A 15,179-nucleotide genomic window follows, 5' to 3' on the forward strand; every position below is an offset into this window, starting at 1 on the left:
TGGAGAGGCTGCTTCTGAAGAAGACACCTCAGCTAATGCCTAAGCCCTTACTCGGCTCCAGGCATAGTTAAGAGCTTATGATACATGAATGCTTTCCCTACATTCATGTGAGGGGTTGATGAGGTCACTGCCTTAGCTAAGGTTTCTATGGCTGTGAAGAGACGCCATGACCACAGCTACTCTTATAAAGGAAAACATTTCATTGGGGGCTGGCTTACAGGTTCAGAGACTTAGTCTATTATCTTCAGGGTGGTAAGCATGGTAGCTTGGGGGCAGACAAGATGCTGGAGATGGAGCCAAGAGTTCTACATCTGGATCCGCAGGCAGCAGGAAGAGAGTGAGCCACTGGGGCTGCAACCTTAAAGCCTGCCCAGTGACACACTTCCTCCAATAAGGCCACACTTCCGATGCCCTGTGCCTATGGGAGTCACTTTCATTCAGATCACCACAATCCCACCCCCAACCCCCCCCCCCCCGCCCCCGCCGTGAAGAAAAACAGTGTCAAGAGTCCTGCATGGGCTAATCCCTCAGTGAATATTCCTTCCTCCTGTGGTTATTAGTCTTAGAAAACCTCAGAACTGAGGTTGTGCATAAGAGGGTATGATGGGGCGGGGGGGGGGGCACCAGCAGTTTATACTGTTTTCACACAGGCCCAGGGAATCTACCCTGCACAGCCTGGCTCTCCTGCACCTGCCCCTGCAGCCCAAGAGACCCTCAGCAAGTCTCTCACCTTCACTAGAACACACCCCTTAGTAAGGAGAGATGGTAGCATAGCATCTCAGCCCCCCTCTAAAGAACATACTAGAATCTCAAGATCATTAAAGCCCTTGATAACCCAAGATCTAATGAAGCCAGACCATCTTCTGCACAGGAACAGCAGGCACCCCTCTCTGCTGGCCATGGGAAAACCTGGGGCTTCATTATGGCTCAGGTCATGGCCTTGCGGGGAAACTGGCCGTCTCTAGGGACCCTCTCTCTCTGAGAGGTACACGCCACATGTTGTAAATGGTCTACGCAGTGGGACAGTGAAACCACACACACACACACACACACACACACACACACACACACACACACACACAAGAGCTGACCAAACAGATAGCATTTCCCAATGACAATTTGTTTTAATTAAATACAAACAAGGAGAAAAATAAAACAAAAACAAAAAAAAAATAACAAAACAAGGCACCATGGCCCATTCAAGTATTTTGCATAGATGTACAAATATTGTAAACAATCAATAGGAGGACAAGAGAGGAGAGGACTACTTCCTGTGAACAATCTCCCAAATAAAAAAGAAAATTCACATTTGCCCTGTGTCCCAGATGCAGGCGTACACACAGTCGTACAAGAGGACCTGGGAGCATGATTCGGGTATTGGGCCTGGAGTCTCTAGAACCTCTAGTAGGCGTCCCTAGGGAAGGGGCACCTTTCCAGTTGGTGTTCCCTGACCTGTGTGTGGAGTCCTTTGGGGGCTGTCACTACAAGCACGTGACAAAACGACCAGCTCTAGAGCGTGCCTCCAATTTTAAGAATACGAGTCTCATTCCCGCTTTATCAAATGAGCACATTAACTGAACCCAGGGGAGTTACTGTGGCAAAGGCTTACTGCGGAGTGACGGGACTGTTGCATGGCGGAGGACGTTCAGACCTTAACATCTACATGCCTCGGGGGAAGGGTCACAAAGGGGGTTTCCTCTTACAGGTGGAAGTCATCAAGGCTAAAGGAACAGAAAGCAAGAAGAAAGTTGTAATTTGGAAGGCATTAGGGACCTGATGTTTATAGGTCAAAAATGGCTTTAGGGCTCTATAGTTGGCAGACAGCTAATTTAGCTTCTCAGAACACTTACAGGCTGGGATGGGTAGATTGGTAGAGTGTTTGCCTAAATGTGCTCGAATTTGGAACTGGGTTTGAACCCAGGACTCCATAACCAAGTGTGGTGGCACACACCTGTAGCCTTAGCACTCAGGAATTCCAAGGTCGTCCTTGGCTTTTCAGTGAGTTGAAGGCCAACCTGGGATATATGAGATCCTGTCATATATATATATATATATGTATATATATATATATATATATATATATATATATATATATATACAATTTTGGTTTTGGAGGCAGGGTTTCTCTGTGTAGCTAAAGGCATGTGCCATCATACCCAGCTACAAACTGAACTTCCCGTGGCCCATCAGAGCCTTGGCTTTGACCTACCCCAGTGTCCGCTAACGTCTCTATAGCGGCTGGACATGGAACAGCTATTTCTATGGAGGATGAGACCTGGTCAGTCGTCCTCATCAACTTAGGCTATGAAACCCAATATGGACAAGTTCAACAGAACCGCCATATACGGGCTGCCCACGCACGCCTCAGCATTGCCAGGGCATACATTTCAAACATTTTTAAATTTCACTTTCTTTCTTTTCTTTTTTCTTTTTCTTTTCTTTCCTTCTTCTTTTTTTTTGAGACAGGGTTTCTCTGTAGTTTTTGGTGTTTGTCCTGGAACTAGCTCTTGTAGACCAGGTTGGCCTCAAACTCACAGAGATCCACCTGCCTCTGCCTCCCAAGTGCTGGGATTAAAGGCGTGTGCCACCACCGCCCGGCCTAAACTTCACTTTCTATGCACAAGAACATGTTTATTTTCAGCCTTGGATGTCCAGACTTGGGGTAGGGTTTACAGAAGTGTTCTCTCGCAATCATCCCCTCCTCTCCCTGTGCTAATAGTCTCTTTCCTCTCCTAAGTGGCAAACAACCCTTTGGGACAGACACTGAAGTCTAGATGTATCTGTATGGGACATTTCATGGTACAGAAGGAAAGGAAGGGGCCCCTACCTGTGGCAGCCTTCCTAACCTTTGGATAACAGAGGTGGGCATGAAGTTGTAAACAGAGTAGCTGCCAGCACCTCTACCAAATTAAAAAAGTTTCTGCCATCTTCCTGTTCACAGTATAATTTTATGGAATGGAGGTGGCATCAGAGCAATGGAAATGGCAAAGGAAAAAAAAAACAATTACCAAAAAGCAAGGAAATGGGTCTTTTTCTGGTATGGTTCAAAGGACCGAAGGCTTGACGCTCGGAAGGCTCATGCTGTTGCTGTGGCACTGTCCCTCAGGGCAACCTGCCTCCTGAGCTGAGGGAGAAAGGCCACACAGCCCACAAGAACGTCTAGAAGGTACGGGGTCAGGTTTAAGGGAAGTGGTGTTTCTAACTTCGTGGTGAGCGGCAGGGTGATTTTAGGACCCAAGCTGTAGTCACTGGGCATTTGGCGTAGCACGTGAAAGGAAAGCTGCCAGAGGGTAGGAAATGGACCTAAGTCGGTGCGACCTTCTGCATCATGGCTCAGGGAGTCAGAGTGTGAACTGCATGGTCACCCTGAGGAGAATGGTGTTTTCCTGAGATCTTTCTACCCTCAGCCATGACCCCACATCTCCCACCTGCCTACAATCCCAAGAGCTCGAGTCCAGAGTTTCCTCTCTGAAGAGCTATAAGGAAGCCTTATATAAATGTGAGTCAGAAGCTTGTCTCCTCCTCAGGGAGGTTTCTAAGAGCTAGCAACTGCTCGCTGTGGTGGCGGGAAGGCCCCTAGAGGACCTTCTGGAGTGCTATCCCAGCACCTTTTGGGGTGATGGAAGATGACCTCTCAGAGGCCAGGCCCGGCAAATATGGAGGAACTAGCAGAGCACCAAGACACCCTCCTGAGCACTTTTCATGAGGATCACATATAGGCAGTAACCAGGAGAGAACCGATGGGAGTGCGTGATAAGACCCTGACTGAAGAGGGTTGGGGGGCCCCTGCCCAGATCTGGTTTACTGTGGCTGCTGGCAGCTCCCAAAGAGATCAGCTATCTCTTTAGAGTCAACAGACCCACCTCAGAGCTGACCACTAGGGAGGGGCCGGTGCCCCCGTGTATACTTTCCTAATAACTGGGGTTTCAAACATGCCTGTCCCCTCAGTATACCTGTGGCTACCACGGAGAATATCACCTAGGATATAGGTCAGAAATAAAGGGAGGACCCTTTTCCTACTTGAGGCCAAAAACCACAATTACATGCAGAGCTGGCATGTTCTCTCTCTCTCTCTCTTTCTTTCTCCCCTTTCTCTTTCACCCAAGCCCACTCAGCTCAACGCTCTTGAGATCCAGTGCAGGAAAGTCCAGTGGCCTACCCCGTGAGGCAGGATCCTGATTTGTCGGTCATAAGCATATGGTCACCAGCAAGTCAGGGTTGCTGTGGTTTCACCACCAAAGCACCATAGGATGGGGAGGTTGGAAGAGGAGGAGGGGACACACGAAACAATGGGGACGGGCAACTGGGAATTCTGAGAGTCCTAACAACCTTTGGCATCACGGCTCAGAGGGGACACAGGCTGACCACTCCCCACTGCTGTCTACGCTGCCTACAAATAGTACCTGTCTGAGTCAGAGAGTGACCCATGTAAATATGGGAACGGGAATGTGAGGAGCGGCAGGGGAGCATGGCTTGTCACATGCAGCCATTTGATCAGGAACAGGCACCTTGACCAAGCCCTGGGGCAGGGATGCAGCAGCGGCTTCCTCAGTCCCTGAAAGCTAAGAGACCGGCAAGGCCCAGCCTCTCTGTAACCTGGGATCCCAGAGGAAAGGCCAATCAACAGAGGTTCTCCTGTGTACTTGCCAGCATGGGACCAGGGTGGATTCCTTCTCCAAGCTGGGCACAGAAGGAGGAATCTCCAGCTTGAGACCTTCCCTGACCATCATTGGTAGCTCTTGGCTAGGGGGCTGAGGGAGAATCTTCCCCATCTTCTTCCATCAGCCTTCCTTTCCCGCCAGGGCTGTATATTGCACAGGACAATACTTAGAAGCCATCAGATAGTCCCTCTGGGCCTCAGAGGAAACAGGAGGCACTGGGGGCGAGAAGGGAGGCTCTGGAGATGAGGGGACTCCAGAAGGCTGGAGAAGCTTCAAGGTGGCCGAGCAGACTTCTTTCTTCTGGATCTTCCATGGCATCCAGAGTCTTCAAGGGAAACGAGAAACTTCTAGATCTTGGAGCTAGTTGTCGCTCCAGCCCTCTGTGATCTGTACTCAGGAAGCTGGAAAGAAAGAGGAAGGGAAAGATGTGACCTCAGTGCTGGCCAGTGGGACTAGGGGCAACTACCCTCCTGCTCTTGACAGTTGAGAACAGAAGCACGATCTTCAGAAGTCTGTCCCTGTGGCTGCTTTCCTGGACCAACAGCCCTCACCGATAGAGCATATTGTGTGCCGCCCCAAAGCTAAAAGTCGCCCCCTCCTCTCTTTCGTCAGACTTCAGTACAAGTTTCTCAATGATTCATGGGAACACAGGGATGGAAAACAGCCTCCTTGCCTTATTCCTTCTGACCCAACTCCCCAGACTAAGCTAAGAACGGAGCAGCCAGAGAGAAGCATTAAGGAAAGGGAGCTAAGTGGACAGGCTTATATAAATTAATGGTTTTGAATTTCATAGCAATGTCATGGAGCTGGTCCCTGCTGTTTCCTAGACTTTTTAAAAAATTATCTTTCCTGGTGAACCACTTTACTGGCACATCTTAAGTCTGATTATCTAGACAAGGGCTCAAGGTGGCCTAGCTGTTCAGGTGCCAAGGTAGCTGGAAGCCACCAGGACTCAGGCTTCTCAAAGGAAGGCAAATCATACTTTGCTCGTGTAAGGTACAGTCAAATAGTCCTCCAAGCAAGGCCTTGTTCCTGCTTCTGTTCTAGAAGCTCAGCCAGGATGATGAGAGCAAACTGCTTTCTAGGTCACACACGTTTCCCACTGCTATTTCTGGGTCCTCCTGGGGACTCACCTTTGGAACAGATATTGTGGGAGGCCGGGGCGGCTGAGGACCGGCAGTGGGTGGCTGCAGCAGGGAGCCACCTCCTGGCCTGGGAACCGTCCTGTGGCCTGGCACAGGGTTTGCTGGGAGTGCCTTCTGGGGCGGCCGAGGCCTAGAGAAGTCCTAGAGGAAGTAAGAAGTCTCATTTGAGGGGCTCCTTTCAAAAGAAAATATGCCTAACATTTTATGAATCAAAACCAAGTAACTTACATCCTAGATGGTCTCATTTTTAAAAGAACTTTGTGTGGGGTGTGTGTGTGTGTGTAAGTGTGGGGTGGGAATAATATATTTACATACTAAGGACAAAATAAGAACTTTCTGAAAAACAAGTTGGCTATATCTATTAAATTTAGAGATGGGGTATGGCATGGTGTGTACACTTTTAAGTCCAACACTCAGGAGGTAGAAGCAGGTGGATTTCTGTGAATTCAAGGCCAGCCTACTCGACATAGTAAGTTCCGGGCTTGCCAGGGCTATCTAGTGAGAGCCTATCTCAAAACTAAAATAACTAATTAAATAAATGTACAAATAAATAAATAAATAAATGGAAATGGTCGTTTCCAGTGTGACACTTCCTGTTGGCCATGTTAGAGACTGTTTGCACAGGTGCACCAGGCTGGTCTGCAAGAAATGTGCCCTGTCCTGTTTCTAACACCAGAGAACCTAGAAACTTCTGAAGTTTCCGCAGTGAGAGAAAAAAATGTAAAAGTATCCAGGGACATGGGCTCCAGCAGGCACAAAGAACAAATCAGGTAGGTGTGGGCTAACAAGGACAGTCAGCTGCTAGAGAAGCTGAAATGGGCCCAGCAGAGGAGTGTATACAAAACAGACTACCACGGTCCCTGTCTAAGGCCAACAGAAGTAAACAGCAGCCAGCCAGGAAGGGGCCCAAGCAAACTGACAACAGAGGGATACCCTGGGATGGGATCTCAGTGGGTGGGTGTGGTCCAGGAAAACAGAAAGAATGGTGTGTGTGTGGGGGGGGGGGGAGAAGCATGTGCACACACCCACCCCACAATCAGTACCTGGACAAATTAAAACTTGAAGAAACCATGGTTTTTACTGTTGCTACCTTGTTTGGATTATTTTTTCTTTTGTCTATACATGGCATGATGATTATTTTTCAGCTTCTCAATATGGCAAAATTTCCCTTATTATTACCTAACCATATCTCTATCTAGCATGTGGTACTCCAAGTCATTTTATTTTACTCCATTTCTTTCTTTTTTATAGCATTTATCCCTACCAACCCAAATCATTTGTCAGGCTTTTACTTTCTCTCTCTAGCCACCTCTGACCAGGACTAAAATGCAGGCGGGGCGGGGGGCACATTTTCTATCTAGTTCATAGAGCTGTTGCAGGCTTTCTGGGCAGTTGATACACAGGAAGCCCTCAACTCAACAAGTACATAAATGAGTGAGATATTCAAATGTCCTAAAATAGATACAAATATCTGTGCTACTCAAATTTTTTAACTATAAATAATTATTATCATTGTTGTTGTTGTTTTGAGTCAGGATCTTTCTACACAGCCCCGGCTGTCCTGTAACTCACTGTGTAGATCAGGTTGGCCTCAAACTCACAGCAATCCACCTGTCTTGGCCTTCCAAGTGCTGGAATTAAAGGTGTGCACCACCATACCTGGATATTTGTACTATTTTTGATTATGTCCATGTATGAGCTTATTCCCTGTGTATTCAGGTGCCCATAAAATCCATAAGATCCCTTGGAACTCACAGATGTGGGTGCTGGGAACTGAACTCAGGTCCTCTACAAGAGCAGCAAGTGCTCTTAACCACAAGCCACCTCTTCAACCCTACTATTCAAATACTTTAAGGGGCAACTATAGCCTGCCCCCAAGTTGATGAGATTTGAGAAAAGCCAGTTCATTAGCTTGCCTATGAGGGGCGCTAGTGAACTCCAAACTAGGCATGGGGTAGGTGTACAGGAAGCAGACACATTGCAGAGTTGGTTTCAGCACAAGAATGACTTCTCGGTGAAAAAAACTGAAGCTAGAGAAGTCAAAAATGTCTGAGACCAAAAAGTCACACACTTCAGCTCTACGCTTTCTGAGGGAACCTAGACTGTGCCAGAGAGCTCAGGCCTTCCAGGGAAAGACAGTGGGGTGTGGGTGTCAGGACCCAGTTGGGAAAACTGCCAAGTGACCCCTTGGTGGTTGTTATCTGCACAGGAGCCTTATCAGAAGGTCTGCCCTGGGTCTCCCAGCACTGGGCCTCCCAAAGCAGTCAGTCTGATGCCATAACCTGATTCTTGGTGAATGAATAAGCAGAGCCCAGACTTAACAGAGCAGAGGCCAATAACCTGCTGCAAGCGAGGAGAGCACGTTAAGGATTCGCTAAACTATGTCCCCTCCACAGGCAGTAAGGCAACTTTATCCAAAGAGTCCATTCGCATTCATAAGGTGGACATCCCTGAGCACACTCAGTTTAAGGTCATAATTTACAAATAATAATCAGAGCAGGCCCATTTAGGGGTATGCATATGTCGATGTCACGGAGTCATGTTTAAAATGATTAGGTAGGCCTGAGTCTGGGTGTGCTCAGTTTGAGATGCATCAAGTCAATCTCTCCCCTGCATGGATCTGTAGATCACATCCCTGCCCCTTCCCCTACAGGAACTTAGGAGCAACAGCTTCACAGCACAGAACCCAACCTGACACCCTCAGCTCTGCCAAAGTCTCACCGCCCCATGCCATAGGGGACCATACAAAACCCTCATGGAACCATGCCCTAGGAACCATACCAAACCCTCACTGTCCCATGCCCTAGGGACCATACAAAACCCTCACTGTCCCATGCCCTAGGGACCATACAAAACCCTCATAGAACCATGCATGCCCTAGGGACCATACCAAATCCTCACTGCCCCTGTGGTTTCTGTGATCAGAGAAGCCCAGGCCCTGAGGATGCCTTTGGACCATGTCAAAAGAAAGGAATGCCCTAACACCAAACACACAGACAGTTCTAGAAGCCACCATGCTGGGCCACTGCCCAAGAAATACCCATGTCTCCACTGGGGCACTTAGACCAGAGTAGACCTGCTAAGCAAACAAGCCACTGGGTGAGGGCTCCAAGTTGTGAGTACCAGCTACAGAGGAGGGGCTCTGTCTAGACCTGCCACCTTCCAGAGACCCCCCCCCCACTCAGATAAGCAAGGCATCAGGGTGCACCCTTTAGTGAGACTCCTTGATGAATGGGAGCTAACTGGTGGGTACATTTTGCAGGGATGGGTATGATGAGAGGTACAGGGCACTAAGCTCAGCCTTACAAGGTAAGAGAAGCCCCCTCAGGAGGAGTGTTATCTACGGTCACAACTGAGGATGAATAGGAGCTGGCCAAGCAAAGGGATGTGGGTACATATGAGTTAAAGCAGCATCTGCGATGATCTGGAGGGTACAAGAACTCAGGGAACTGAAAGAAGCTAATTTGAGATACAAAGTGGGTGGAAATCAAATAGGAAAAAAGGCATCATGTGGTTTAGGGACTGTGCAAGGAAGAAACTTCTTCCTCTTACTGCTGAACTTCTGAAATCCATCTGATTCACCAGTACAAAGGAAAGATGATCAAATCCAACCAGTACATCACCCCAGGTTCCAGTGTCCCTCAATGCAGGCGCCCTGCTATGGGCAATGTCCCCAGTCCAGGGTTGCTGAGAACCCACTTACCTGGGACAGGAGGCAGTTAGGTGCAGGGGGCATGGGCCGGCTTGGGGGAGGCCTCCTGATGGACTCCTTTCTTTCTACCTGAGCCCTAGTTTCTGGGGAGCTCCTGGCAGCCTGGTTCAGGTGTACTGGCAATGGTACAGGTGAGGATTCAACACTCAAGTAGTCTGGAGGGGGCCGGGGAGGAGGATGGGATGGCTTTCGGAGAGTTTCAGGGGTGTTGGCCACCTGTATGGAGGAGACAAGGGACAGGTGAGATGAGGCAGCCTCTCTATGCGTGTGCTTCAATGAGGTGACCAGAGTCTCATTTAAAGGCAGGACAGACACGCTAACCTATTCAGCCCATCAGACTGCAGACTTCAGAACCAACTAATGTGTCTTTCAGACCAATAAAATGACTTTTATTACCAATCCCATGGAGACCCGTGAACTCTTAGAAAGACTGACAGAGATCAAAGGAAAGCAATCAAGCTCAGTGGTGCAAAGCCTTTACCTTTCGTTTGCCCTGGGGCGTCTGCAACTTGAAAGTTGGGTTGGCATGGCCAGTTCCACCACTCTGAGACACTCTGAAGGGACAACTGAAAACAGAGAAGGGGGAACAGGGAGGAGGGAGACGGTCAGAGCTGTGTGTGGACTGTACTCCTCTGGCCCAGGCCAACTGACAAACCTAATGAACCCTCCTCTGGAGAGAGTAGGATGACCCTCTCAAACCTGTCTCCTAAATATTAAATAGGTATACAGGTGACCAGAGGATAAACCCAAGGAAGGGATCAGCCTTGCCCCCACTCCCCAGTAAGGAGACAGAAATTCATTGGTCATTACTGAACCCCACCCCCAGGCATGGACCCAGAAGGTGTCAGGACAGGAAATAAAAATCCCTTCCAGCAAAGGACATTTAACAGGACTCTTGAGAATATGTTCCATCAATATCTAAATGAGTTAATCATTTGTCTTCTCAGGTTAATGTCTAGCTGTCCCTGTGACTGCCTTTAGCTTGCCATCCCTTCTCTCACCATCAGTTTGTTGCTCTTTAAAAAATGAGGTACAAATTAACCAGGTGGAGGAAGGCAAGGAGATTTTATGATACCCCAATTTGAATGGGCTGGGTACTTTCTATTGAGAAGAATCCACAAGTGATGGCCACACTCAGTAGAAATCACTTACAACCATTACTAACAATGTCTGCCATGGTGACAGAGCAGGATAGAAGGGATGAAGGTGGCATGTCCCCTGCATTCATCTCCCCAGAATTAGACCCATCACCACCAACCCACCAACTCTTCCACAAGGGTTCTGTGGTCTAGAAAGGACCCTCAAGTCCTTGTGGGCATAACGCCCATCCCACCTGAACTGCTGCCGTAGCTTGAAAGGGAGGGCCGAGGGCTTGCCCAGTTTGTGGCTCTGTCTATAGCAGTGGCATAACAATACGAGGACAGCCAGCATGAAGAAGGCTGAAAACACCCCGGCTATCACGGGGCCCACACCTGCCAGAAGAGAACACAAGCCAGAGGATTAGAGGCTATCCTGGCTATGGTAAAACTATACAGTCTCGATTCTTCCTCAGATATTTGATTTCCATTTCATTTGTGCAACTTAAACACATATACATCATATACTATTGTATTGGGGCACTAATATTAGTTTGAAGAGTCAAGCCCACTGGCTTTTATTAAAAAAAAAAAAAAAAACTCCATAGTCATTTCTTTCAATGGCAGAGAAACTCTCCAAAGCAGTTCCGACTCTGTCATTTGTCATTAGCCTCCAGTTAATAGATTTTCATAAAGTCAGCCTGCATCACAATCTTCCTGGATACAGGCCAGTGACCAGAAAATACTGGCTCAGACACTTTGGGATTAGAACTCTCACCCTCAACCCTCAACCTTACAGTCTGTTCCAAAGCCACCTCAACAGTTCCACAAATTACATTTACATGAATTAAGTTTAAGTACACAAAGTACACTTAGGTCAATAAAGCTGCACTTTACTCTATTTTACATGTTATCGTATTTGTTTTTTAAGACAGGGTCTCACTGTGTATCCTAGGACTCACTGTGCAACACAGATTGGCTTCACAATTGTAGCAATTCTCCTGCCTCAACCTCTGGAGTGCTGAGATTACAGGCAGAAACTACCACACCCAGGTTTTAGCCTTGTATTTTTTTTTAATTTCTTTCGCAATTATTTGAAGACCAAGTTTAGAAGCCACAGGAATAGAGGCCCCCAGACTTCCCCTAAGAACTATAAAACTTAAAACTTCTCTGCTTTCCCATTTCTTGGCCTTTGTTTAGTAAAAGGCAGAATAACCTAATACAATGCACTCCAGGACTGTAATTCTTTCAAATGCCCCTAAAAGGACTAATTACTAGTTAGTCAGGCAAATACATGTGACTATCCAATGACCTAGAGTCTCTCTTGATCTCTCTTCCCCTCCTAGCTGTAAAAGGACAGAAAGGCAGCTAAGCCCAAGCCATGCAGGAGCAACTGACTTCCTCCGACTCAGCCTCTTTTTCTTGGCTCCTCCCTGGAGAATCAAGAGGGTGAAGCCAACTTAACTTGGACTCTGCAACAAGCAAATCCAGCCTATGGCCCACAGGCCCCATGTATTCCACTATACCTATGACTCCAGCCCAACACAACTGTAGATAACAATGCCATATTGCAATGTCAATAGGTTGGTGGCTCCTGACCATCAACCACCCATCCCCATGGTCTCCATTGCTCTCACTTACTCTTGGGGGGCAAAGGACCACTGTCAATGCTACCGCCATCTCCTGGGGTGTTACAGAACGGTGGAGCCCAGCCAGCGAAGCAGTGACAATTCTTGTTGTTGTTGCAGACCTAGAGTGAGGGGCCACAGACGGTTCAGTACCCAGGAGAGCGGTGACCTCCCACAGGACACACCCCTGTGACACCAGCACCCAGGAACCCAGGCTTCTGCACACATACCCCGTGACCATTGCACTTTTTCCCACAGCCTTCAGTCTCAAAGAAGGAGGTGTTCCTGCACTGTCCTTCGAAGCAAATCTGCAGAAAGGGAGAACAGTCATCAGTAGAGCCACAGGGATATGGGGAAGGCTTGGAAAGTGGGAGTTTTATACTAGGGATGAATGGAAACGCCCAAAGGGTAACTCTTCGACTGTTATATTATAGTGATAAACACAATGAGCCTCAAAAGCCAGGACAGCACGTAACTGAATTCTGCTATCACCTTTGTGATTGGGGAAGACAGCAAACACTGCTAAAAATGTTACATTCAACAATCAGGACATGTTTACAGTCTGGTATTATCTTGATTATCTGCTATCCAAAAATGAATGTGTACTAATTTTAGCCTTATGCCTGAAAATAATAATTGTGGCAGAAGCTTACTCTGTGCTGGGCATCGTACCGTGGGGTTCCTTTGTTTTTATAACTTCACACAATTACATATGGGAGCTGGGAGGCATTATTTTCCTTGGTTTCCCTGGCCCTTAGACTACTTCTGCTTCATGTGATGGCTAATGATACAGAAGACAGTGATGAGTTCATTTACATGCCTAATCTATAGTCTATGGTGGGCGCCTCCAGATGGGCTCCTGTAGGTGGGATGCCATTACTCTGGGAGCCGAGTGCCTTCCTCCAAAGCCCACACTTCTCAATTTCTGTCTCTATCTCGGTTTCTGAGGGAGGCTGGGGCAGGGACTCACATGGTTGTGACCACACTTGGTCCCAGTCATCACCAGGCCTGGGTCCAGCATGTCACCTTCCCCTTCCTCCTCCTCAGGACCCCGGTAGACATGGGTGCCCCGACAGTGGATCCGCCTCCCATTCAAGGTGATGGTGGTGTCAATCGATACGGCATTGGATTCCAGGGGCCGGGCCTGAGTGCTCTGACACTGGATCTTCCCACACTTGGCATCCCTAGGCCGGGAGAGAAGACAGTATCAAAGACTGGGGAGGACCTGGGGATGCAGAGCTTCAGCGTTAGGTGGAGTAGGGCAAAGGACCAGCTTAGAGACCCGAGAAGACCAAGAGAGGGGGCAGGCTCCTTGTCTCTCAGACCGAGGCCAAGAGCTGAACTTGAGATGCCCTAGCTTCAAGGATAACTGCATGGCATGAGTCATGGCTGTCACCTACGCTCATCACACAACCACCCACCCAGACACTCCAGCGAGGAGCTGGGTCTCCCTCTGACTTCTTTGCTCCTAGGGTTGAGCATTTCCCTCCCTGTCAATCATCCCTCCTACATAGTTTCCCTGACTCATGTTACCACCTCCTTTCTAGCCTGACCTGCCAGACACCAAGGCCCCTGACTGCTGTGTCCATGGGAGGAGACCAAACTCTTCCAGCAATGCCTTTAAATCTCTCAGGATCCACCCCACTTCCCCTTTAAGACTCCCAGGATCCACCTCACTTCCCCCTTTAAATCTCTCAGGATCCACCCCACTTCCTCTATCCATGTTCATTTCTCATGGCCCCTTTCCTCTAGTCCCTACAAATTGCAGCTTACTGTATTTACTGGCTCGTCAACCGTCAGCTTGTCTCTAACCTCTCTAAAGAAAACACTTCTTTACACACCAGTGTAATAAGCCCTCACCCTGTTCATGTAGATGACTGCTACAGAACTCAACCAAAAAACTTCTTGGGGAAACCGCCCCAAGCCATTAACTATTACACTGATTATCATATAATGCTCTAGACCAGTGTTTTTCAACCTGTGGGTCGTGACCCCTTTGGGGGTCGGATGACCCTTTCCCAGGTGTCACCTAAAACCATCAGAAAACAGTTATTTCCGCTTCAGCTCACAACAGTCACAAAGCTACAGTTATGACGTGGCAACAAAAATAATTTTCTGGTTGGGGTCACCACAACATGAAGAACTATTAAAAGGCCACAGCATTAGGAAGGTGAGAACCACTGCTCTAGACACTCAATATACATCTTGCATGTGGTAAATCTGCAAAGGCAGTGAGAAGGTGAGTAGGTGAAAAATGAGTCATTGGGTGCCTGGGATGAATGAATCAGAGATGCATCAAAGAACAGGCCATAATCTTAGCACTCTGCAAAAAATGGTCCAAAAGGGCCATCTTCTACCCTGACCACCACCCCCCTTTTTTTGAGACAGGGTTTCTCTGTGTAACAGCTCTGGGTGTCCTGGAACTTGCTTTGTAGACTAAGCTGGCCACACCTGCCTCTGAATACCGGGATTAAAGGTCTGCGCCACCGCGTCCAGCTATCCTGCCCTGCTCTAAGAGAGTCCCCACCAAAGCAACCTTGCTCACTGTCCTAAGAAGCAATGCTACACATGCTTCTTTATTACTTCCTTAGGGCCAACTGAACCATGCATTGCCAAACAACAGAGAGAGAACAGATACAGGCTTTCACTGGCTTGTTTAAAAGCTAGCTGAGGTCCAGCCACACCAAGCCAGGTGGGAGTGAAGAGGACAGAGCTGGGATCACTTGGTCACTCTTTCTCCCATGGTCCTCACCTGGGGCTGCACTTCCTGTATTTGCCATTCAAGCCCTTGCCACAGTTTCCATAGGTGTCTCCAGCTGCATTCACCCGCTCAAAGCAGAGATCGAGGGCAGGCCTGGCTCCTAGGTGTGCAAGAAACGCCTGTCAGTGAGCAAGCCTGCCAGAGGCACCCAGCGGCAGGGCTAGCCTCGGATAATATGACACTTCCATATTCATCA

General features: G+C 48.3%; 1 protein-coding gene across 1 annotated transcript in view; it reads right to left on the minus strand.

Annotated features, from left to right (window-relative positions):
- Positions 1-2,502: 2,502 nt before the first annotated feature.
- Positions 2,503-15,179, minus strand: part of Adam19 (ADAM metallopeptidase domain 19) — an 85,236-nt gene continuing 72,559 nt past the window's right edge. The window contains exons 15-23 of the mRNA XM_038326722.1: positions 14,975-15,083; positions 13,193-13,406; positions 12,453-12,530; positions 12,236-12,344; positions 10,852-10,990; positions 10,000-10,084; positions 9,510-9,734; positions 5,795-5,947; positions 2,503-5,062 (exon numbers count right to left, since the gene is read on the minus strand). Coding sequence (XP_038182650.1) covers positions 5,009-5,062; positions 5,795-5,947; positions 9,510-9,734; positions 10,000-10,084; positions 10,852-10,990; positions 12,236-12,344; positions 12,453-12,530; positions 13,193-13,406; positions 14,975-15,083 — 1,166 coding nt within the window. The 3' untranslated portion in view covers positions 2,503-5,008. The remainder of the gene's footprint in view (positions 5,063-5,794; positions 5,948-9,509; positions 9,735-9,999; positions 10,085-10,851; positions 10,991-12,235; positions 12,345-12,452; positions 12,531-13,192; positions 13,407-14,974; positions 15,084-15,179) is intronic.

This window comes from Arvicola amphibius, chromosome 4, assembly GCF_903992535.2.
Source record: "Arvicola amphibius chromosome 4, mArvAmp1.2, whole genome shotgun sequence".
Lineage (NCBI taxonomy): Eukaryota > Metazoa > Chordata > Mammalia > Rodentia > Cricetidae > Arvicola > Arvicola amphibius.